The 23,012-nt window shown below is 39.1% G+C and overlaps 1 protein-coding gene across 7 annotated transcripts in view; it reads left to right on the top strand.

Annotated features, from left to right (window-relative positions):
• Window positions 1-23,012, top strand: part of RBM33 (RNA binding motif protein 33) — a 106,724-nt gene that overhangs the window by 73,038 nt on the left and 10,674 nt on the right. For 2 of the 7 annotated variants that reach the window (XM_061349313.1, XM_061349327.1), the window contains exons 15-17: window positions 2,855-3,490; window positions 17,385-17,597; window positions 19,029-19,217. In XM_061349313.1, the coding sequence (XP_061205297.1) occupies window positions 2,855-3,490; window positions 17,385-17,597; window positions 19,029-19,217 (1,038 nt within the window). Of the gene's footprint in view, window positions 1-2,854; window positions 3,491-7,826; window positions 8,629-10,157; window positions 10,179-17,384; window positions 17,598-19,028; window positions 19,218-23,012 lie in introns of those variants that run through there. The other 5 variants (XM_061349319.1, XM_061349336.1, XM_061349357.1 and 2 more) reach the window with 5 other exon arrangements.

Here is a 23,012-nt window from a genome sequence, read left to right on the forward strand (position 1 = left end):
TGGGTCATTGTACAACTAGTTTCAGTTAAACCTGACTCCTAATGCAGATACTCTGTTAATCATCAAGCCGTTAAATTATTTGGTCTTCCTCTAGCTGCAAGGGTATTTTACTGAGAGTAGTAGTAGCAATTTGCTTATGATGGTGAAGGATGTAGGTCTACCTATAGCCCATTAACAGGCTGATCTGCAGTTGTGAAATAACCTCAGAGCTCTTGCCCCTTGATGTTTAAGATTATTCTTTAAGAAGGGAGTGACTTCTTAGGATTATTACTAATTTTGCAAGTATTGAGTTGAGTTCCTGAAAGGAAAATTTCAGATTGTATTTGAGCTCAAGTTGCCTGAATATTCTACTAAACATTCATCTAATTTCATATGTGTTGGTGTTACAGTTTGTCAGTTGTCTTCTGTGTTTAATGCTAGTGTAGTTGAAATCAGCATATCTGTTCAAGGGGTGTTGTATGGCTGTATTGGTTGGAGTCCCTCAGGATGTTCATTTACTGTCTACTAGCAAGACTCATTTAAGTGTGCTGCAAAGTTCACATATCTGTGCTGCTATGTGTAACTTTGAGGTAGTGTTTGGAAGTTATACATAGTGATCTACTCTTCTGAGGCCTTCAGAGCTTTTTAGATGATAAAATGAGCAGACAGTCCTAATAATAAAAGACAGCTCATAGAAGAGCTGGTCTTATGCAGACTTGTGCTGGTATTAACATCTTAAGTTGAATGTAAGTTAAAAATACACTGCTGCCTCCAAAGGTAAATTTGGTACTGGCGTGCTGGAATCCCTCAAACCTGTGTAGGTAAAATGTTGAATATTATGCTTTGAAGGGAAGCAAATGGATAAACTAATTCATTAAGTTAAACATGATTTCTGTTTGGGCAGTTTCAGTAACTGAGATATATTTACTGTCTCTGAAAATGGCTGAAAATTTTATTCTCTGCATCAGGATCGGCATAACAGCATATCATCCTCCTGTCTGTATCTTATCTGTATTTTCTCATCGTATGAAAACTAAAGGGCCTTACCCTTTGACTGTATTTTGTAAGGATAGTAGTTGTTTTTTAACTACAATCCAGCACCAGTTTTCAATATAAGATGAAATATTTGAATTTCCTTCTGTAGGAGCACGCTTCTGGTACTGTCTGTCAACAGTGACCTGTAATCTGGTTCTTACAGTGATTAATCATTAATTACCACCACCACCATAGTCTGAAAAGTATAGAAGATCAGAACCTTTTAGTGTGTGATGCAGTCTCATAAAAAGGAAAGTGTTAGGCCTCATCCCTGAATTAAAAAAAAATAAAAATAAATAAATAAAAATATAAAAATACGAATTTTGAAAATCCAGTTTTACAGGAGTCTTAGCCATTGTTTAGGCTGGATGTCTAATGTGAGACATGCAGCTGTTTTTTAGTAATTGTGGGAATAATCCCTATCAATACATGCTCAGGAAAGAAGCAGTTACTGCTGTAGAAAACAGCCATTCAGGGTTTGTGCATCTGGATTCTGTGAGTACAAATATGACAACTGTACTTTTATATCTGTGAACCAACTTTATGGTTGCATCTGTTCTGTTCTTTGGTTTGTTTTGTTTGTTTTTCCCCTTGGGTTGGTGAGGATTCTAGGGCATACTAGGAATGAAAGCCCTTAAATTAAGACGGGGGTGGAAAAATTACACATTTGGCTTGTATGTGTACAGAAAATGGCATTTATGTTGAGAAGAGTTGGCACTTGTTTGCTGCAGGTTAAATAACTTCATCGTGGATTCCCAGTTTTTGAGAAATACTTCAGTATTTATGCTGTAATTTACTGACATGCAAAGTATTGTTAATTTGAGAGCCTGTTTTTGTTAGGGGTGATTAATATATACTGAGTAGAATGTTGTGCTTATTTGTAAGCAGGCTCTATATGTCAGATCTCTAACTTAATCTTCCAAATGGTTGAAAAGAAAAAAGTATAATGAAAAAAGTATGCTTTGTAATTTTGAAAAATTCATGTGATTATATCAAAAGAGCAATTTGGTTTCTTTTCTGGGATGATGAGCATCTGCATTCCTTGTCTGTTGTCCATATCTATATAGCTTTTCATAAGAACCCATTCTGCCAAAGTTGAACCTTGAGAAAGGTTATTTGTTAGTGTGTAATACTTTCAGAAGAGCCCAGGGCTGGAATATTAAAGGCATTCTCTATGTGCTATTAATATTCCAATACTGCATTTGGCAACATTTTGATTCTGAAGAGAGTGCATGAGTTCAAGGTCAGAGAGATTGACTTGTGCTGTTCATTATAACCAATTACTGTGTGACAAATGAGTTTGAGATCAGGCTGAAAATTCTGTGAGAAAAATCAATAGTTCTAATCAGGGCCTTTCAGGTCATTTACTACCCTACCTTTTGTTACTTTGTCAGAAAAGAGCAAGATAAAACCTGTGTGACAGTGGGTTGCCTCTGTATTGTTACCTTCCATTTGAAACATATTTTGATATCTTGAATTACGATGATAGTTTAATTGGGTTTAGAAACTTCTAAATGAGTTTCAATTTGTAAAACTTCATTAGATTTTAATATTTTTCATATTCTGATCAGAATTTCAGCTGGTGTTGAAGCCTTTCTGTTTAGGAAGTAGTATATCTAAGTCCTAAACCAGATTTGAGCTGTTTGTCTGTAATGATAGCAACTAAAACCTTCCAGCAGATACACTCCACTAGTAGCCTTAATTTGGTATCAGGGATAATTTCAAAAGCTCTTCAGAGAGTTACAGCTTTAAAACATCTGAAACAACAATTCAGTGTTGTTTTGACCAAGCTGGGTGTTAGTTAAGAATTTCATAAATTCATTTGTATTTTCCTGTATAGTATCCAGATGAAGATGAAGAAACTAGATTGTATCGCTTGAAGATAGAAGAGCAGAAGCGTCTAAGAGAAGAAATCCTGAAACAAAAGGAGCTGAGACGGCAGCAGCAGGCTGGTGCTAGAAAGAGAGAATTGCTTGAAAGACTTGCGCAGCAGCAGCAGCAACCTTCTACGCAACAGTCCTACATGCAGCAGGAGGATGACTCGTCTGAGTACCCCACCAATGGCAGCCCTTACATACCCCACTCTGGCTTACAGACCAGGCAAAATGTGAAAACCAGACTCCTTGTTAGAAAGCAAGATACGGTAGTTCCAAATATCCAACCCAAACCCACAGATTTCCCACAGGTTGGGGCAAATATGCAGTATCAAGGACAGCAGATGAAGCCAGTGAAGCAGCTGAGGCAGACTAGAACAATACCTTTGAGTTCACCTCAGACGCCACAGAAAGTATTGCAGACAAAGCCTGCTGCAGCATCGCTGCCCACAACACAGACTGCTCGAGTGGCTTCGGTACAAGCAAGGCCACAGGAACTGAAATCTGGCGTGAAAAGGACTGTCATGCACCGGACAAACTGTGGTAGTGGAGATGAGCCCCATGTCGGCAGCAAAGTCAGGGTGATTAAGTTGTCAGGAGGGGTAAGTTTCCAAGGCTCATATTGTGTGTGTGTGTTGTCGTGGTTTGTTTTTGTGTGTTTCATTTTGTGCAATCCCCAAATAAAATGTGGGCCTAAGCTGATAAGGGACGTAGCAGGTTTAGCAGATGTAATAGTCCATAGTTTGTTTTCATAACTGTAAGTTATTAGCAGTTACTCAGAAATTAATTTTTCCTGTCATACTTTACTGCAAAGCAGTTATCACTGAAACATCATTGAAATAATACTTTTATAAGTTGTGACTTGAGTCTGAAAGACTCCTCCACAGACCTCCTTTTGCTTAAAGTTAATAGGTCTGATATTTGGTCAGAGAAAAGGGTTTGGATGGCTCTTTTTAAGGTTTGTTTAAAAGCCAGCTCTGCTTACTTAGTAGTTGAAGCCACGTGATTTGATTGTGTGCTAGTGTTGGTGTGTTTTCTGTACACAAGGGAAGATTGTTTCATTTTCTTTGGAAGTGGGTTTTGGAACTAAGCAATGTATCGGAGGGGAATGTTCTGTGACACAGGCTGGGTTTGAAATGTTACCATTTCACTTCTGCATCTAAATGAGATTTCCTTATCTTTTGAGGAGGGATCTATTATCTTGCAGAGTGTCCCTTGAGCACTGGTGTTGTGGAAGAGTCACAATGCTGATCTTGATGGCAGTGTGCCTATTTAAGATTTGGGGCTTTCATTAGGAGGTATCTCTACCAAATTTCTTCTGTCTTAATGAAAAGACAAATTAATTTGTTAGGGCTCTAAAGCAAGTGAGAGGAGGGGACATAGTGAGATGGCATCATCAGTGCGAAGACTGTCCTCAGGTTTAATGCTGAGGAAGACGGGAGGTCGTGGTGTGGGCTTAATGCTGTGGTGGATTGGAAATGGTTTGTTTTGGAAGAATGCTACTTAAATTATTTGAAGCATTCACTGAGGAAACTTGCAGAACTGCTGTAATCTGTAACAAAGTGAACAGTCCTTTACAGGGACTGAACAAGGCTTTGGAGGCTAGACTTTCCTCTGTAAAATGGGGAGAAAGTCAAAATGCCAGAGTCTTAGCTACTTTTTAGAAACATTTTTCTACGGCTCATAAAACTTAAATGCATTTAAAATTGTGAACTGCATAATGACCACGTGGTCTTTCAAAATATTAAGGGCCTTACTGACCACGTAGAGCTGACAGCAGCTTAGGTTGGAGTATGTCTGATTCCTCCTCAGACATGCTAACTTAAGTACAGAAGAATAAGCTGCACGAAGCTGAAAGAAATTGATTCTGTTGGGCTAAAAATACTTATAAAGTATGTCTGAAGGAATCCCACTGGCCTGCAAGAGGTGTGACAGGTTTGTTGTTCATGAATAATTGAATAAAGCAATCATGCGTAGCTTCTTTTATTATGTGGTGAAACAAAACAATGCCAGTCACCACTGTATACAGCTCTTCTTAACAAATGGTTATCAGTGCCCACAGTAGCATTCTCAATGAAATATTTTTTATCATAATGCTCTTTCATAAAACCGTGTTTTGTTTCAGATAAGTCTCATGGTAAGCAAGAGCAATTAGCTTTGTTAAATACATTGCAACCCCTCTTTCATTGCATACAGAAACAGATTTGCTCTGTCCATCTTAACTTTCAGAAACTGAGGGTTTAGCAAGATAAAGCAGGTTCTTCACGTGTAGCCTTTGTTATTTCTTTTTGTATTGCCATGGCCATTTTAAGTTTTCCTTCCAACTGTGGAAGAATAAAAGCAGGCATTGCAATTAGCTATTCAGCATTGATCAAGGTAGTTGATTAATTTTTAATTAGTGACAAGCTGAATCTATGACTTTGTTTCTTTGACCACACAAGGCAAAAGAAAAAATTGAGCAGCAGGGGGGCCAATCTTGTCCATTTTGACAGGATTTTGAAGAAGAATTAATTAAAAGCTGCTTGGACTCTGAATACTGTGAAGATCACAGATCACATTTAGTTTCTGTTTCTAGTGCTTAGTCCTGCCACATGCTTTATTTATTTTTCACAACTTTTGCCTCAGTGTTAAATATAAGGCAAAAACCAGATCTCATTTTTTCTACCCATTCTCCTTAGCATGTAATATTGCCTCCTCTAATTCCCTGCCTTTGGCCAAAGGGGTGGCTGGTATCCCTTACCTATATGCACTGACTTGATCCTGCAGTTAAGCAGCCCTGCTGTTGCTCTCAGTCCAAATGCTAGTACCTTTTTCTTTTCTAGAGCTCTGTGCAGAAATGTTTTGAATACCCGTGTAGAGTGAGATGGCTTTTGATTAAATGCAATGTAGGTTAGACACAATGCAGGTTCCTTTTCAGAGTTATCTTGAGTCATGTTGGTAAAGACTTGGAAAGTCCCTTCTCTTGCAGCCTGCCAGCATGATAGTAGAGTTGTCAGCAGAAGAAGCTGGTGGAGGCCAGACTCGTACTAACCATCTAGACCAAATTGACCTGAAACAGGAGCTGGTGGCAAGGACTGTGTAAATTTATATAAGAAGGCCCATCCCTGGCAGTATTCAAGGCCAGGCTGGATGGGGCTTTGAGCAACCTGGTGTAGTGCAAGGTGTCCCTGGCCATGGCAGGGGCTTAGAACTGAATGAACTTTAAGGTCCTTTCCAAGCCAAAACATTCTGTGATTCTATGAAATTTAGTACGACCATCTGTAGAACCAGGATTAAATTGTGCTGTGCTGTTGGTGGTGTTTTTTAACTGATAGGAGATGTACTTGTATTGTTAAGATTTGTGGTGTACAAGTACTGCTGGAAGTATTTTTCCCGGTTTAAGCATCTACGTTAATTTGTGTTGCTGGGTGCTGCAGTACTACAGAGGATCTCTGACCCCCAAGTAGAAGTATCCTTTGTTACTTAAGAAGTGAAAATGTCCTTTCATCTGTTTCCATATCTCTTGAGGGGATTTTGTTTTACAAGTATTTTTATGGAATTGTAAGAATTACTGATTATATTCCAGTAAGTATTTTAATTTGTCTAGTTTACATGATATATAAGGTGCCTTAATCTATGGTTTCTTATACTTAAAGGGAATTAGAAAATGATTCAGTATTTCTTGTATGGCAGACTAAGTCTGCACATCTAGGTGACACATGCTGGGTACTGTCAGCTATTTTTGTCTGGGGTTTTCTGGGTTTTCTGGGTTTTTTGTTTCTTTGTTTTTTTTTTTTTTTTGGTGTTTTTGTTTGTTTGGTTTTTTTTTTTTTTTTTTTTTTTTTTTTTGCTTTTTTTTAAGCAAATCCCTCTCCTTCTTTCCCTCCCTCCATCCTAGTATCCCTTTAAATGTTACGTTCCTGAAAAATAAGGCAGTGGTTAGCAAGGAACTCTGACTTTATTTATTAATTATGGAGGCCCAAATAACTTTTAGTGGATGCAGTGTCCTTTATGGTTTGTGTGACAAGGCTTCAGAGTCATCATTTCCAGGTGTAAGAGTTCAGTGTATTTGCTAAGTATATTTTATTAAGACACCACCTGATATTTACCTGGCTTGGTGAGGACCCTGAAGTCAATCTTAGAGATACTTTTAAGAATAAACTCGGTGAGATTGTATAGTGTAGGAAAAAACCCCACTTTAATAGATCACTTAAAAAGTGATTGTAGGATCATAGAAAATAGGGGTGAAAGGACCATAGAAATAATTTATTTTGTCTTGAAGGTGGAGATGAACTCTGTAGCATTACTGACAGATTTTTCCAGTCTTTTTTTGAGACCTCATTATTGGAGATTTCTTTGACCATCTCTTCCAGTGTCCAATATGCACATTTAGGAGAATTCTTGTACTGACCAAACCACATTTTCTTGCTGCAATATTCAGTCTATGACTATTTGTATTAAACTTCAGTCTTTCCAGACCTTCATGATTTCCATGATTCTGTTCTGTGATTGAGAGAGATGGGAAAGAATTTATATCCCTTTGTGGCACTTTCTCTTGTAAAAGATCTCTTAACTGTTTCTGAGCACTAATATTCTTCACTCCCTCTTGACGGGGCATGTTCTCTCACAGTTTGGCTGTTTGTGGTGGTGGTCTTCGGGCTCTCTGTCATCAGTCTGTTGGTAAATAGTTCTAGGACCAAGTGCAACTGAATTTCTTAAGCCAATATATTAGAAGTGTTTGTAGTCATGGAAGAACTGGTTTGTACTAGCTATGACCTTAGATATCTTAAGATTATATGAAATGTGTGCTGAACATGTGCTAGCTATGACCTTAGATATCTTAAGATTATGCTGAAATGTGTGCTGAACATTTAGTTGGAGTTTCTGTTGGAAATAGCATCTTAAACTCACTGTATCATTCAGCCATCTTAATATTGTTGTTGGGTGATTTCTCTTTAGCCAGAAAATAGCCTGCCATGTTCAAAGAGATGTGTGTCTGTCCCAGAGGCCTGAAAATGCTGATTCTTATGCTGCACCAAGAACACAACAGTCTTTGTCACTGTGGAAAGCTGCACAATGAGCTTTTTTCATGAATGTATAAAAATACATTAAAAACACATAATAGATAAAAATACATAAAAATCTCATTGTTCCCTCTTGCATTAGAAGAATATCTTATTAGTGATCATAATTCCTGAAAACCTGGAATGCTTCATCTGAAAAGCTTGAAGAAGAGCTGAGAAGTTCTTTTGTTTGGAAATCTTGTAACAAAAACTGTGATTGGGTTATAAAAAGAAAAAGAGCATTGGAATGGAAGCTAGTAAGCTTGATTCATATTTAGAATAATTGAAAAGTGTTAAGAAATTAATATGGAGCTCTAAGTATGGAAAAAGACTGATTGAAATGATTCTTGTTCAATAATGTAACCTTATACACCTTCACTTAATGTTTGTACTTGTTTCTACTTGCATGTTTATGTTCAAGTGTAATTAAAAATATTTGAATTGAAAGCTCTATAGCGCCTTTCATCTAAATATGTCAGGAATTACAAACACTAGGATTTTTGTCATTTCTTTGACAAGTTCTTGAGGAAACCCCTTACCCAGCCTGCAGTGCTACCAGCTGCGAGAAACAACACAGAAACGCTTGCCATATGTGGTGCTATTATTTTTTATGAAGCAAGAGAATGGCATTGTGTTTTGTTTGTATACCACTACTTGAAGGAAGAATGGATGATGTCCATATACTGTGGACTGAAGGAGCTGCAGAAACCATGATATCTGAGTGCCCGGGGATCATGTTTGTCACTTAGTGTCAAAATGGGCAGACCCCTTGAAGCAGTACTAATACAAATGCTGCTGGAAAAGGACTGCCTGCCACAACCTGAAAGATTTCAGTCTGGAAATATATCACAAATGGGCATTAATTAATTAATTCTATCTCAAAATAAAAAAAGGAAGCCCTTTGGTATTCCAGTTATGAAGAAGGCGTGGTATTTTCATGAAACATTTGGAAATGAGCAGTACCCTGTCCTGACAGTTCTCTCGTGAAGAGGGTCCCTACAGAGACACTATTTCATGGCTCGGAGTAGTGAGACAGGCTATGTGCTACTGTTTGGGGCATATTCGGGTACCAGGAAGATGAAATACGGGGGCATGTGTGGATGCACTTAGCAACTAGAGGTATTTAAACTGACACCACCACCAGTTGCAGACAGTACTTTTTATGGGTTTTTAATAAAATCTTTGAAAGTGGGAAGAAAGAGCTCCCTAAATTGAATTTAAGTTTGCTGTGGATAACTTGGAACTAAAATGCAATAAAGTGTTTCTGTTGTAGGCTTCAGAACAGGTTTCTGCTTTTCCTCAGGAGACTTTTAAATTGTATGTTGAAGAAGAGCGCTGCTTTCTCCTGAACACCCTGAAAGCAAGGCATTTGATATTGCTTGTCGCTCTTGTTAAGTCTCAGAGGAGAGTTTTTCTACCATCATGTTATAGTGCAGAATTCATATTGATAGGATGTTGGTTTTAGAGTATCCAGTAGCCCAGTTTCCTGCTAGAAATGACTAAAGGCAACCTTGGCACTTCTGTAGTGCATTACTGTCCTGAGTTCAGCAGTAACACTCATTTTTCTCCTTCTTAGTAGCTGGTGCAGTGCTGTGGTTTTGACTTTCAGCCTGGGAACAGCAGTGATCACACTGATGTTTTTAGTTACTGCTCAGTAATGTTTACTCTGACCAAGGAGTTTGTGAGCCTCATGCTCTGCCAGGGAGGAGGCGAAGCCGGGAGGAAGCAGAGGCAGGACACCTGACCCAAACCAGCCAAAGAAGTATTCCATACCACAGCATGTCATGCCCATTATATAACCTGGGGGCAGTTACCTGGAAGGGTTACATCACTGCTCGGGTTGAGCTGGGTATCAGTTGGTGGGTGGTGAGCGGTTGTATTCTCTTCCCTTGTTATTTCCCTTATCATTATTATTGGTGGTAGCAGTAGTGATTTGTGTTATACCTTAGTTACTGGACTGTTCTTACCTCAGCCCATGGGAGTTACATTCTTCCAATTCTCGTCCCCATCTCTCCGGGGGTGGGGAGAGGAAGGAGGGGGGAGTGAGCGAATGGCTGTGTGGTTTCTGGGTTGGTGGCTGGGCTTAAACCACGACAATTACAAAGAGAGCTAGTTTTGAAATGAAAACTAATTGAATGCGGTCTCTTAACTGGGAGAAGCATGTGGATTTGTCCATTTCAAATTTACTATTTCCAGAAGTCACAAATGCCAGTCAGTAGTACTTCAGGTTTGACCAGTTGGAATGGACCAGAGTACAGAGGTGTGGGAGAATCCTATCACTGTAAGTGGCTGGGAAGGGAGGTAATACAGGTTGTCTGTCAAGACTGTACAAGGAGCTTAGGGCAGCACACCAGAAGGATTTGATGCCATTAGTTTTAAGCTTCAAGGAACATAAACCAGAAAAAATAGACATGACAGAAGAAGACAAACTCTTAATTGTGCTGGTTTCTGATATCCAGTACCGGCTTCCTGTGCTGGGAGGTACTCCTTCCGGAACTTTAGGCTGTCGGAAGTTTTGAATTGCTGATGTTTTCCAGCAGGAGTCTTTTCTCCTGGTGATTCCCTTGTGTGCTGCTCAAATCGCGTGGAGGAGCCAGGAAACTTGCTCAAAACCATGTTTATTGACATTACATTGAATTACATACTTTGCACACAGCAACATAAAAATGAAGCTACTTCTCAGAGTACTATACATATGCAGTCCTGAACTTTGATTTTCCTGTAGCTTTGACACAGAATTCGTATTTTTTTTTGCATAATGAACTGGGGGGTGGTTGTGCTAGAAAAACATGTAGCCATGATTCAACATCTGATCAGTTGTGCTCCTGACACTCCTGGTGAATCTTCAGTGTAGCATGGCTATGACTTGGATTCTCTAGCATCATTTTGACCAGTCCTCCATGCCTTAATTTTCCTCTCGGGCAGTTGAGGAGACACTTAAGGTAAGAATTCTATTAGTACATGAGATTAAATGGAATTGGCTGTTTTTTCTGCAAGATGTTTTCTTCTTGCTGTTTGACTTTTCATACACCATTAGGTGTGGAAGATAGTCTTCATCACATCATGGCTCACTGAAGTGTATCACTGACTTTTTGTCACAGGGAAGGGAGCTATTTCTGCACTTTATTTATTGCATATTCTGGGTGTTCTTGTTTGAGGTAAGTTAGTTCCATGGAAAAGTTCTAGTCTGGGAGAATAACCTGTAATTCACTGGCTAGCACCAGAAATATCTTCTTTTTTATTTTTTCCTGGTGTGGATGCGGAATGCTTTGGTTGTTCTACTGCTTTGTGTAGTCTGCTCTAGCTTATTTCTGTGTGTACTCTGAGCCAAAACTAGACCATTAGTATGTCTTAAACTGGTTGTTAATGATGAATTGTCTATTGACAGTGTATTCTAGCCTGGCTGGAGAGCAGGAGTTTTCTTAAGTACTGCTATTCTTGAACTCAGAAAGATACTTTTTGATGTCTTAGAAGGCCTTTAAAAAAAAGCCTCCAGGTGTTTCTCAGTATCATTTGACAGATTGAAAACAGATCTTCAGCTGTTCAGAAACAGTGCTTGGTCACATCACTTGGTTGTGGGGATATTTGGCAAGTGATTAGGCTTTGTATTCCCACTTCCCCCCATCTGTCAACTAGCCATATCGAAGTGCTAGAGCATTTGGAGCACCAGTCAGACAGAAATAGCATATTATTAGGCATTTGCCTTTAATGCTTTTTCCTGATAATTGTAATGAGAAAAATATTCATATGTATTAGATGATAGTCCTTCTTGCTTTAAGTGTTGGGTTGTTTTTTTCCATCTCTTTGTTACATGAGGAGCACAGTTGTCTGTATAGGCATCTGTCCTTTTTACTGTAGTCAGTCTCAGTAAAATACAAGTTTATGTATGACAACCTGTGTAGCTGATGAATATTGGTTTCTCTTGTCCTTGAAGTGAAGATGAATTTAATAAGCTATAGGATGTTTTTTTTTCACTTCACTACAGTGATACTGTAGAGGTACTAATTTCTGGAAATATTGACTTAAACTAGTGACAGATGAGGGGTTTCTCCTTTCTTAAAGGAAATCAATTACAAGACATTTTTGGATTGAGATTTTCCTGCAAGATTTAAGCCTTCATCATGCTACAGAGAATTTGAGTTACAGTGCATCGAAGAAAAGATGAAAACATTTTGCTTCTCTGTTATTTTTACACAAATCAACCAGAGTTTATTTCCTTTAAGTGCGTTATCCAGCATGCACATCCCTTTACTATTGGGTGATTTTGAATTAGCTTTATAAAGATTACATGGATAGACACAGCATTGTCGTAGTTAATAGAAACCTGTGCAGTGAGGTCTATGGGCTGCAAGATCACTAACAGTGCCAATGACAGTGAAGTATGGCCTTATCGAAAGGAGAATTCATAAGAGGCTGCCCTGGGACACTGCACCACTGTCCTTCTGTGTATCCTGACAATGTTATCTGTCCTCTCAGTACGGGGTATCAAATGTCTGTCACGAGTACAGAAATTAATTTAATGTCACCTGAAGACATGCAATTAATCTTTTAGAGGTTTTCATAATACCTTTACAGAAAGAGTTGCCAGTTTGGCGGATTTGGATTTTGGGGTTTAGCAGAAGATAAGGAAAATTAATTTTTCATCAGGGTTAATACAAGCTAGCAGGGCCACAAAGGCTGAGAGAAATGGTTTGGGAATTTGTCAAGTGTTGTCACTCTAGAATAATGCTGCTTAACGTCTGATAGGTGTAATCAAGAGTTGAGATTTCTATAGAGGAGGATTAATCAATTTGCTCACTACAGAATGCAAGTTGGTGATACCATTTCTTCATGGGGTTTAAGAATGAAAATAAGATTTGATCTGTCAAATAGCAAGTGGCTCTGACAGTATCAATAGGCATTTTTATCAGTACATTTTAGAGCATTTGTTATAAATAAATTTGTCCTGCTAATGTTGGTGGCAAAAAACCTTCATCTTCATTGTAAAACTGTCATAATGATTATGATAGAGTAGAGAGCTTCAGCTTGCTAAATTCAAGCAGTTCCTCATAAAATTCTGCTTTTAGAATTTGTGATCTCATATTTGACAGAATGGTCTATGCTTCTCAGAACACAACACTGACTATGTGTATAGTGAGAGAGTCTCACTAATGAAAAGTAGCCTCGATAAGTATGAGGGAATTGGTTCTAAAATACATAACCATTTTGTTGATCTAGTTTTGGGTCAAACTGCACAGCCTGTTCCACAGTAGAACTTTTGAAAAGCCTTCACAATGCAGATAAAACCTTTTGCCTTGATCTTTTTTGTTTAATTACACACAGTATTTGAAATTAAATTGGGGTTTTTTTTGGCACTGCAAATAATCTTGCAGTGCTTGAAATTTAAAAGATAGTTTTTATACTTCTCCTGAACAGAACTCCTGCAACTTTAAAGAAGGCATTTTCGTTATTCCAGAGTTAACTGAATAATGGTAAAGTTTCATTCAAGAGAGCTTTTTCCTGGCTGCATGTTGGGAAAGCAGAGCTTTTAAAAAACTTGGAAATTCAGAACTTTGAAGGTCAGAATGATACGTAATACAGAAATTAAGCAGTAGACAATAACAGAAGAATATTCTTCCTTTATTGGTTTGCAGACAAAGAATGGAAATTCACTTTTCTGCAGAGGGCTTTAGAGGAAATTTGCAGTATAAAATCAGAGCTTGTTTCAATCAATCGCAGGTCTCTGTGGTGAACTGAGAAGCATTCTACCTGGTTTCAGCACTTTGTGCATCAAATTGTATTAGGCAGGCCATAATAATGAATAGAGGTATCTCTGAAAAATTTAGTGTTGTCCTGTACATGTCAAAATGCTATAGAAAAAATTGAGTTAAGATATATTTTGGCAAGAGAAGACTCAAAATTTTAATACCTTCTTCTGTTGCTACATGTTTACATTTGGGGAGGGCAGTGACGTAAGCTAATGAAAAATGAGCAATGGTGAAATTGCCTTTAGGAAAAGCAAAAGGTGATTTCAGGTGGTCTAAAACTGAGACATTTTAAGTAGAAGAGGTCCAGCAATTTAGTTTCTATGATTTAGTCATCATTTTGGGTAGCTAGCTTCTGCAGTACATCTTCAGTTTACTTACTTGCCTGTAGCTTTGCTGTGGGCTTTGATTTACCTTATGGGTGCCAGCTTATTGTACACCTCATGAGTGAAAATCAGGAGTTGATGTTACATATGGTCATCTTTATCGTCATCTTTACAGTCATCTTTAGTCATACCTCTTTTCTCAAAAATGTTAATGATCTTGTATGAATGTGTAACGTGTGTAATGTTCTGAGGTTTTGTATCTTTGAAGTTCAGATGTTAAAAGCTCTTTGTGGGTGTTTGTTTGACTTAGTTCTTCTCCATTTATGTGCCTCAAGAAGCCACTAATGGTCTTGCATAGAAATTTAAAGGATGACGGTGATGGTGAGTCTAATTGCCAGTAAACACTACTTAAGTTCATTTTGGCTGGGACAGTGCTTGTCCTTGCACTGTCATATCTGTAGCCAGTGAAAAAGGAATTGGTTCTAAAATTCATAATTTAAGGCTGTAGTGTTCTGCTTTTTAGGCACATAGTGACCTAGGAGTCACATTTGGTTTTCATTTTCATAAGAAAACCACCAAAATTTGTCTTCAGCTGAAGCCAGGGCTGTCTGTAACAGGAAGCAATGTACTGCTGACTTGTAGGGAGCACTGTTAGTCCTTGAGCACCAAGTAATTGACCTCTCCTGGGAGGTGGTGCTTGCAGGTTCATCTCTTCTTCCCCTCTTCAAGTCATCCCAAAAAGCAGTGGATGTTCAGAGCAGTAGTATAACGAAAGGGTTTAATCCTGTTGACCTTTATTCCTTCTTGTTGCAAGAAGAAGCAGACCTTGCTCAAGGCCCTTTTCTTACCCTATAGACTTTATTTATTGTTTTGCATAGGTTTTCTTATTTCTGAGATGCGTTAATTCATCAGAAACTGTGGAGATTTTTCTACCTTTTGACTTTTGCCAGAGCATCATGCTCGCGGTGAAGCCCAAAGGTGGCATTTGAAGACCCCAGCAGGGCGCAAACCCTGTCAGATTTTTCATCACTGTGACCTAACATTGTGTGTTATATCTTCAACTCTGTGTGTTTTGCCTACACAGTTTTATTTGGTGCTAATTGGCTTGGTAGTTAAATATTGGGTGGTTGTTGGCTATGCTAGCCTTTTATGGGAAATGATTGTTTGCTTTTGAAGTTTCTGTAATGAGCATGTTGGATGTGTTTTGTACCTGAGGGCTTCACTTTCACATGCTCTTCCTATGTACTGGGATTGCTTTTTATTTTGGAAAGAAATGCTTGCAAGTATTTATGGTTGTTTTTCACAGCAGGCAGTTAGCAGAGATTAGATATTTAGCTCCCAATTATTGCATTTAAATTCCTCCTAAAATTTTTGTTGTTCTTATTAGTTTCATCATCTTCCAGCTGCTGTAGGGTTGAATAAAAGAAATTGTTTCATCAGGGCATAGGGCTTATGATGATACTGATATTGGAACTAATACTAAACTAAGGAGGATTTAATGCTGGTTTCCTGGTAAGGTTTTGTTTGCATGTGTACATCTGGGTTTTGCAGGAGAGGAGGAGAGCTATTGCGCCTCTATTTTTGAGCAGTAATGGAAGAGAGAGACTTTGAAGGGAAAGCTTTATAATTTCTTACTAGTTCCTTCTCTCAAAGGTTTATGTACCACATTTTCTGGAAAGCCACAGAACATTCAGTTTAGTAGAGGAAAAAACACCTGTATGTGATTAGAAGTGGAAAAACTGGATGCCCTCTCACTTTGGACACTGTCATTGAAAGCCCTTATGTAGAAAGAGTTTTTCCTGTGACAGATTGTACTTTTGTAGTGCAGACAGTGCAAGGGGGCAGCGAAGCTCATTTGTCTGGGATTTAAATAGTTGAGTTCTTGAGAATTTGTTACCTGTATATACTTGATAATACTGAGGACTTGATTTGAGGGTGTGAGTTGTAAACTAGTGACCTTGCAGACGTACAAATCACCTGTACTGGACTATTTCTCTTCAAATGATAGTGAAGACATTTAGTAACTAATCCTGAGTGTTTCTTTTGCTTTTGTTTAATCCCAGTAGAAGTGTAGTGATTTTTATTCCCAATCAGTGTAATCTTGCTCTCAGACCATAAATCTGTTTCTTCTGCAGCCTTGTATTTTGTCTCCTTATCCGCAAGAAACATGCCAGTTACCATGAAACCCTCTGGTTTGTGAGATATGTTACAGATGCAAAAGGAGTTTTGAGTTGTGAATATTTAAGGAAAGGGGGAAAATAACCCTGTGTAAAGAAAGATGCTTTCATAATTCCTCCTTTCCCCCTCTGTTTAGACATGCCTTCTCTTTGAGAGCTTTGGCAGGGTTTCTAGAGGTTGGTTAGGGACTTAAGTGAAACCTTCCCCTGGCAAATACAAGCCTTGCTAGTATTTGAATTCTAAAGTTGGAGTCCAGTCAAGGTATAGATACTGCTCTTAAAACCATGCAGTAATGTGATGTGCTTTATACATGCAAAAATACCTCTCTTTTGTCAGGCTCTGCTGTCTGTTTCTCCGTGTGATGTTTTTCAGGAATTGATGTGATCTGGACAGCAGGATACAGGTTCAAGAATCATTGTCTGTAATAAAAACTGAACTTTCTGGTTAGAGGCAGTGGAAGGGAATCATTTCTCTCCTAGTGCTTTCAACTTATGCTTTTACTCTGCTTGATTGCACTGAGGGGCGTTGTGGAAAGAGCTACATTGGATGGGAGAGACACTGAGGTGGTGTTTTGTTGTGTTTGTGATTATAAATATCTATAAGAGCTTTAGAAAACAAAGAAAACCAAAACAACCTTAGGGAAGAACTGCTCCAAGTAGAGACAGTGTTTGAGGAAGTTAGCTGCTTAAAAGGCTGCTGGTATAGAAGCTGGCACAAAAAGTACGTGCTTCAAAGTAGATACCATTTAACTAAAGAGAGGTTGAAGTTTTAAAGATGAGCAGAGTATTTACCTGGTTCTTCCAGCCTTCATAGTTCTTTGCTCTTTCTGCAATGTGTATGCCTCTAAAAAAATAGTAATAAGTAATAGTAATGACAAAATAAACTCACAGCTTACATGTAACCCTGGAAGGAAAAATTATTTGGAAAGAGAAGTGAAAACACCTTGCTACTTTGTGTATGAAAAGACATTATTTACCACTGTAATTATAATAAGGCCTGAACAAAGTAAACTGTTCTCCAGATGCCCTGGGTTTATTTTAGGCTGGAACACACTTCCCATGCCTCTCATGGCCACTGGTTCCCTTTAGCAGGCAAACCGCTAGGTGTTCTCTCTGCACTGAGCAAGCTGAATGGGGCAGTAGGCTGCTCAGGGCGAGGGTTTGCAGTGCCTGGACATTGAGCCGCCTGTTGTTGTGTTGATTTCAGCAGGGGGGAGATGATGCTGGCTTTTTTCACCCAGAGGGCCAGCCCCAGCGGCCTCAACAACCCCCGGAGCCGAAACAGCAGCCAGTGCGGAAGGTCACATTGACAAAAGGAATGCAACAGCAGCAGCACCACCAAGAGCAGCAGCAGGCACAGATCCATTCACCAGCTCCTCAAGGGGTCAAAAACATCCAGGGAATCCATCAACCTAAAAAGGTGATTTTTAGATACATGTTGCTGCTAGAAATTTTACTGTCTAGCTGTGTTGCTCTATTAATAACTAGCATCCTGTTTGTCAATTGCTAGCACAGGGCTGCATGACCCAGAATAAGCATAATTGCACATCAGGCTTTTAACTTAGAGAGACCTGTTTTTACCCAGTGCAGACTGGTGATGCCTGCAGGTTGTTTCATCTGCTGACTTCCTGGCCAGCACAGTAGTCCCTAGGGAAAATGCGTGCATCCCAAGATAGCTGCTGCAGGAGGTGGTATCCAATGTGTTTTCCGTCTTTAAAACCAAGAGTTTTTCTGAAGTTGTGCTTAAGGTTTTATTCTAGCTGTTTCTGGCATACATAGGAGTGCACAGCGACTGTTTCAGGATGCTCTTTGGTCGATCCTCAAAGTTTATATCGCTTAAAACAGTTGGTAATATTGTAACTTGATTTTTGCACTGGTCGTGCACTGGGAGGAGGCAGGGCAAGGGTTGGGGTGGCAGTGGCCTGTGTCGCCTTTGCATTTGCAAACTGGCATGCGCCTTGAAGATAGCTGGTATTTTGACTTCCAAGTTAATTTCTTGGTTTTGAACTGTTGGCCATAATCTTCCTGCTTCTTGTAAGGGTTAAGTTTCCTTGCTGATGTGGAGGGCTGTGGAAAGTTGTTAGCCTCCATAGGCTTTCCAAGTAGGAATGAAAAAACCATGTTGGGTGTTAACTCAATGTTAAGTGTTAACTCTGTTTAATGTTTGTTATTCTGTTTCGTTGTTATTTGACCTCTCTCCAACTGTTCAGTCTTTCGTTTACAAGAGTTAAATCCACACATTTCCAGCTCCAGAGCATATGGTGGTGCCAGGTCCTATAGGATTTGGGGAAAAGGAACTTTGGAAAATTGTTTTAAAATTATTTAACATATGCAAGTAGTCCATCCTGATAACAGACCAAGAGCTGGTAGCAGTAGAGACTGGAGGCATTTGGAGCATTTTGCTGGTCTTGTGGGTACATTAGATTTACCTGGAGCTTGAGAAGAGAAAAAGGAGGGGGGTGATTTGCGGGGTTTTTGTTCAGACTTAAAATATGGGAGCTGAACACATCCTGCTAGTGTGATCAGTGTTGAAAATTAAGTTACCTATTTTGGTCTGAGAAACTCCACTGCTTTGTTGGTCTGTGGTAAAGCTAAGGCTTTTAGCCTCAATGCAATATGTATAACTCAATATACAACTTGCTGTCCTTCTAAAAAAGGTTTGTATAAGCAGTGGGCGAATATTTTAATAAGTGGCATTTCAAATCAGCAAACTGCAACAAGCTGTTTTACATCACCCTGTTCGTTAATCAAGTCTGTAAGTAAATAACCAACTTCTGTATCACCTGTCAAATGCTGTGAGCAGAAGCTCTAGGTAAGTAAATCAAAATACTGTTACTTTTGTTGTTGGCAGGTCATTATGCATGGCAGAGGCAGAGGAGTAGCAGGCCAGATGGGCCGAGGACGCTTGATGCCAAATAAACAGAACCTGCGAGTGGTGGAGTGCAAACCTCAGCCCTGTATTGTGTCAGTTGAAGGGCTTTCTTCATCAACTACTGATGTCCAACTGAAAAACCTGCTGATGTCAGTGGGACCCATTCAGGTAGGTCAGCCTCGGTTTATCATTTTTGTGCCAAAAGGCTTTCATTCCAGAAAGCTCAATTAATTCCCTGACACTAAATACAATGTGTGTTTATTGGAAATTTATGTTTGAAGGCACCCCCATCCACACATGCTACACCTGGTAGGAAAGACAAGCACATGATGATACTGCATCACAGGAGGTACTGTAGGATTTTGCTAACCATCACATTCCTGCTGCAAAAGTCTCCTTCATTTTGGAGTTCCTGTGCTGTCTCCCATATTTTCTTACACAATACAAGCCTGTCTATTCTGTGAGGTTGTTAAAGCCAGACGATCGTATAAAAGCAAATGTATTTTTGGTTGCTGTCCTTGCTTTTATTGTTGACTTGCACTTACTGTCTTTTTTTGACATTTACCTTTTCCTGTCATTGCAGTCCTGGGGTAAGAGCACTTAATGACCACTACCCAGTGGAGGGTTTTTATCGTGTAGCACCGTTGAATTTTTCAGATGAAAACGCAGTCTCCTTTGAAGGATTTTATTTATCCTTCATTTTTATAGAGGATTCTTTTTAGGAAGGGGCTGTGAGCAAGGCAATGACGCAAACACACTGATGTATCTCCTGTGAAGCTTGTGTTTGTAAACTGCCTCCTCAAAATGATGTATCAGTTAAACTGACTTTAGGAATACAGGAGGTTTTCAAAGCGCTGAAGGGCTTAGGAGGCCCTGTCTGACTTACTGTTAGTGCATTTGAAAATGCCAGTCAATAAATAATGAAACATACAGATGAAGAGAATTTTTTCCTTGAATTTTTTCAGTTTGGAGTGTTCCTTTTGACAGGATCAATGATTTCAGACAAATGCAATGCATGAATTGGTAGTATTCTTGGAGACTTCTCTGTTAGTGGGATCATCTCTCTGTTGAAAAACACACTGCTCTCTTAAAGATGTACACTCTGCCTCACTTCTTCCCAATTTAGTAAATGGAATAATGCTGAATTATTTATGTCGTCAATTCAGAGAGGTTTAATTTGTTTGCGAAAGCAAAAACACTCTCACAACATACTTTGTGCCTTCATGTTCTGTAGTACTCTAGGAAATTATTCATAAAGTTCCAAAGCACATTTATTCAGTGTTTACTCGCTAAATCTTGCATGAGAATTTTAGGAGGAGATTAATAGAAACCCTGCTAGGAGATACAGTTGAGAGATGTTACTGAGAATGTGCTAAAAAATTTATTCAGTACTTGATGTTTTGTAGCAGAATCTAAACTCTGGTCTCTCAATTCAGTGTCACAGATCAATTTAGAAGGATCTACTTAGAGGAAAAAAAAAGGTAACTCATTTTGTAGTAGGATTTGATACATCCATGTGCCCTACAGAACTTGTGTTCTTGCAGCAGCATCAGCTGTACCTTAGGAAATGAGGGTTTCTAAATCATTGTTTTCACCTTATCAGAGATCTCGAAGTAGTACTTTAAAAGACATGTTTGAATTTAGCTAACAGTGCAGAAGGCCTTTTTGCTAATTCTGCACTTGAATTTCGAGTCTGACTTGTGGAAGGTTAGGAATTTCCTGGCTAGTTTGAGATTGAATGATGTTTCACAAATGTGGATAATGAGATAGATATACAGGGGAGAAGTGATCCTTTTGTAGGAAGAGTCCAAGACTGGTATTACTATGTGCAATATTTAGCTTTTTGGTTGGTTGTGGGGTTTCTTTTTGTTTTTGGTTTTTCTTTATGGTACTCTGAGAAGTGGTACCACAGAAATGTTAACAAACTAAATGAGGAAGGGGCAGCAGCAGTTTTAGGTGCCTTGTAAGACAGGAACTGAAAATGAAGTATTTGAAAATCTGTCTTCTCCCTGTTCACAGCAGTCACTTCCATACAGGTGGTGCTAGATTTTTCAAAGAGGTCAATATTCTGAAGTGCATGAGTGGATTCTTTTGTGACTGTTAATTTATGTTTTTACTGGTGTTTGTGCTCGGTGCTGCACTAAATCCCCTGCAACTAGAAATGGCCAGCAGGCTCTGGTAGTGAAGAGATACTCCCTACCTGGTTATTTCCTCATTCATTCTTTAAAATGGGTTTCATGTAAGTGATTTGCAATGAGGAGTGCAGGTGTGAGCGCCTAAAGGGAGCAGAGTAGTGAATGGAAGGGCTCCCTGCTGTGCGGGCTTTAAGGGATTTCATGTGAGAGGCAAGTACAGGTCATGGCCATGACCAGAGCGAAGAGATCTCAGATAGTTCAGAGCTCTGGTCTTCTAAAATGAAAAGCTTGCTGAACTCAAATAAACAGAGTTTGGGGAGATAGCTTTTATGGGGAAAACGGCATAGTGAGAAATTCTACCTGCTCTTTTGGAAATGAAGCAAGGTGCTCAGGTTTTTAGCTTGTTCAGATGGAGTTCAAGAGAGAGTAAGAGGAGAGAAAGGTGAATCAGTTGTGGCTGACTCCATTTTTAAGATGTAGAGTATCCTATCTTTAACTGTTGACTATATTCAGCAAATTTTTCCTTAATGAACTGAACACTGAGATAGCAGTTGCTTGAATTTTATTTATCTTGGGGTGGAGGAGAAATGTGTGTGTCAAACTCATGCTTATTTTTTGCAATTCTAAAAGAAATTCCAAATCTGAATTAAAATTTAAGGAGTTATCTTCCTGCCTGGATATTGTTTTGAAACTGCACATGCTTATTATCCAGCACTCAAATTCCTGGTTAAAGACAAAGGTTTCCAAACTGTACCTCAAGGATCATCTGGTCCAAACTGGTAGGACATGCATCTGTAATGGTAAGCAAACATCTTGCTTCAAAGTGACGTGCAAATGCAGCTCAAAAATCTAAGTATTGCCTCGTGTATCAATTTCTGCTGCAGAGCCATTGATCCCACACCAGCTCCTATTTTCAAATACAGTTTGACTCCTGATTTTGTTGCAGTGTGCTTAATCCTGCATGTGTTTTCTCAGGAAGAGGACTTCCTTACAAGGGCATGTAGTGACAGGATAAGGGGAAATGACTTTAAACTGAAAGGGGGTAGATTTAGATTAGATATTAGGAAAAAAATTTTCACTACGAGGGTGGTGAGGTGCTGGCACAAGTTGCCCAGAGAAGCTGTGGCTGCCCCATCCCTGGCAGTGTTCAAGGCCAGGTTGGATGGGGCTTTGAGCAGCCTGGTCTAGTGGAAGGTGTCCCTGCCCATGACAGGGGGGGTGGAACTAGATGGTCTTTAATGTCCATTCCAACCCAAACCAGTCTACGATTCTATAACAGAAAGTTTTAACATATTTATGGAAAAAGTCACTCCCTTATCAATGGAGTGAATAGGGGAGGATGAGATTACTTTGTTTTTCTGGGTACAAAAAGGCTGGATTTTTATTTTATCTTTTTCATATCAGTATCATTGAGGTGCAAGCACCTTGCACAAACCTTGAGAAGGGAAGTTAAAAACTTTCCTCAGTTCAAAATGTTCAACACTCCTAGCTTTGCCATCATTGAGGTGGGGGTTCTGGGAGCCAGGGTTTGGGAATAGCTGGGTGTGTGTAAGAGATGAAGGATACTTTTACAGTTGTAGTTGGCAATTCAGCATTTTTTCTCCTCCATACCCTAGAAATTAAGAAAATTATCTTTTCCTGTATATGAGCTTTGAAATACCCTGTGATGCCTAATCACTGAAGACTCTTTAATTCTCATCCGTGCTTCATTAAAGCTGCTCTGTTACTAACATAGGAGAAAAAATACCTTGAAGATTCTCGAGATACCAAATAGAAAAAAAATCTTCGGGGCTCCAGGAGCAACCCCTTAGTCATAGCTGCGTTCTAC

The sequence above is a fragment of the Neopsephotus bourkii genome, unplaced genomic scaffold (assembly GCF_033783945.1).
Source record: "Neopsephotus bourkii isolate Nb327-2 ecotype Australia unplaced genomic scaffold, CSIRO-AGI_Nbou_v1 NB_53, whole genome shotgun sequence".
In the NCBI taxonomy this organism is placed as follows: Eukaryota; Metazoa; Chordata; class Aves; order Psittaciformes; family Psittacidae; genus Neopsephotus; species Neopsephotus bourkii.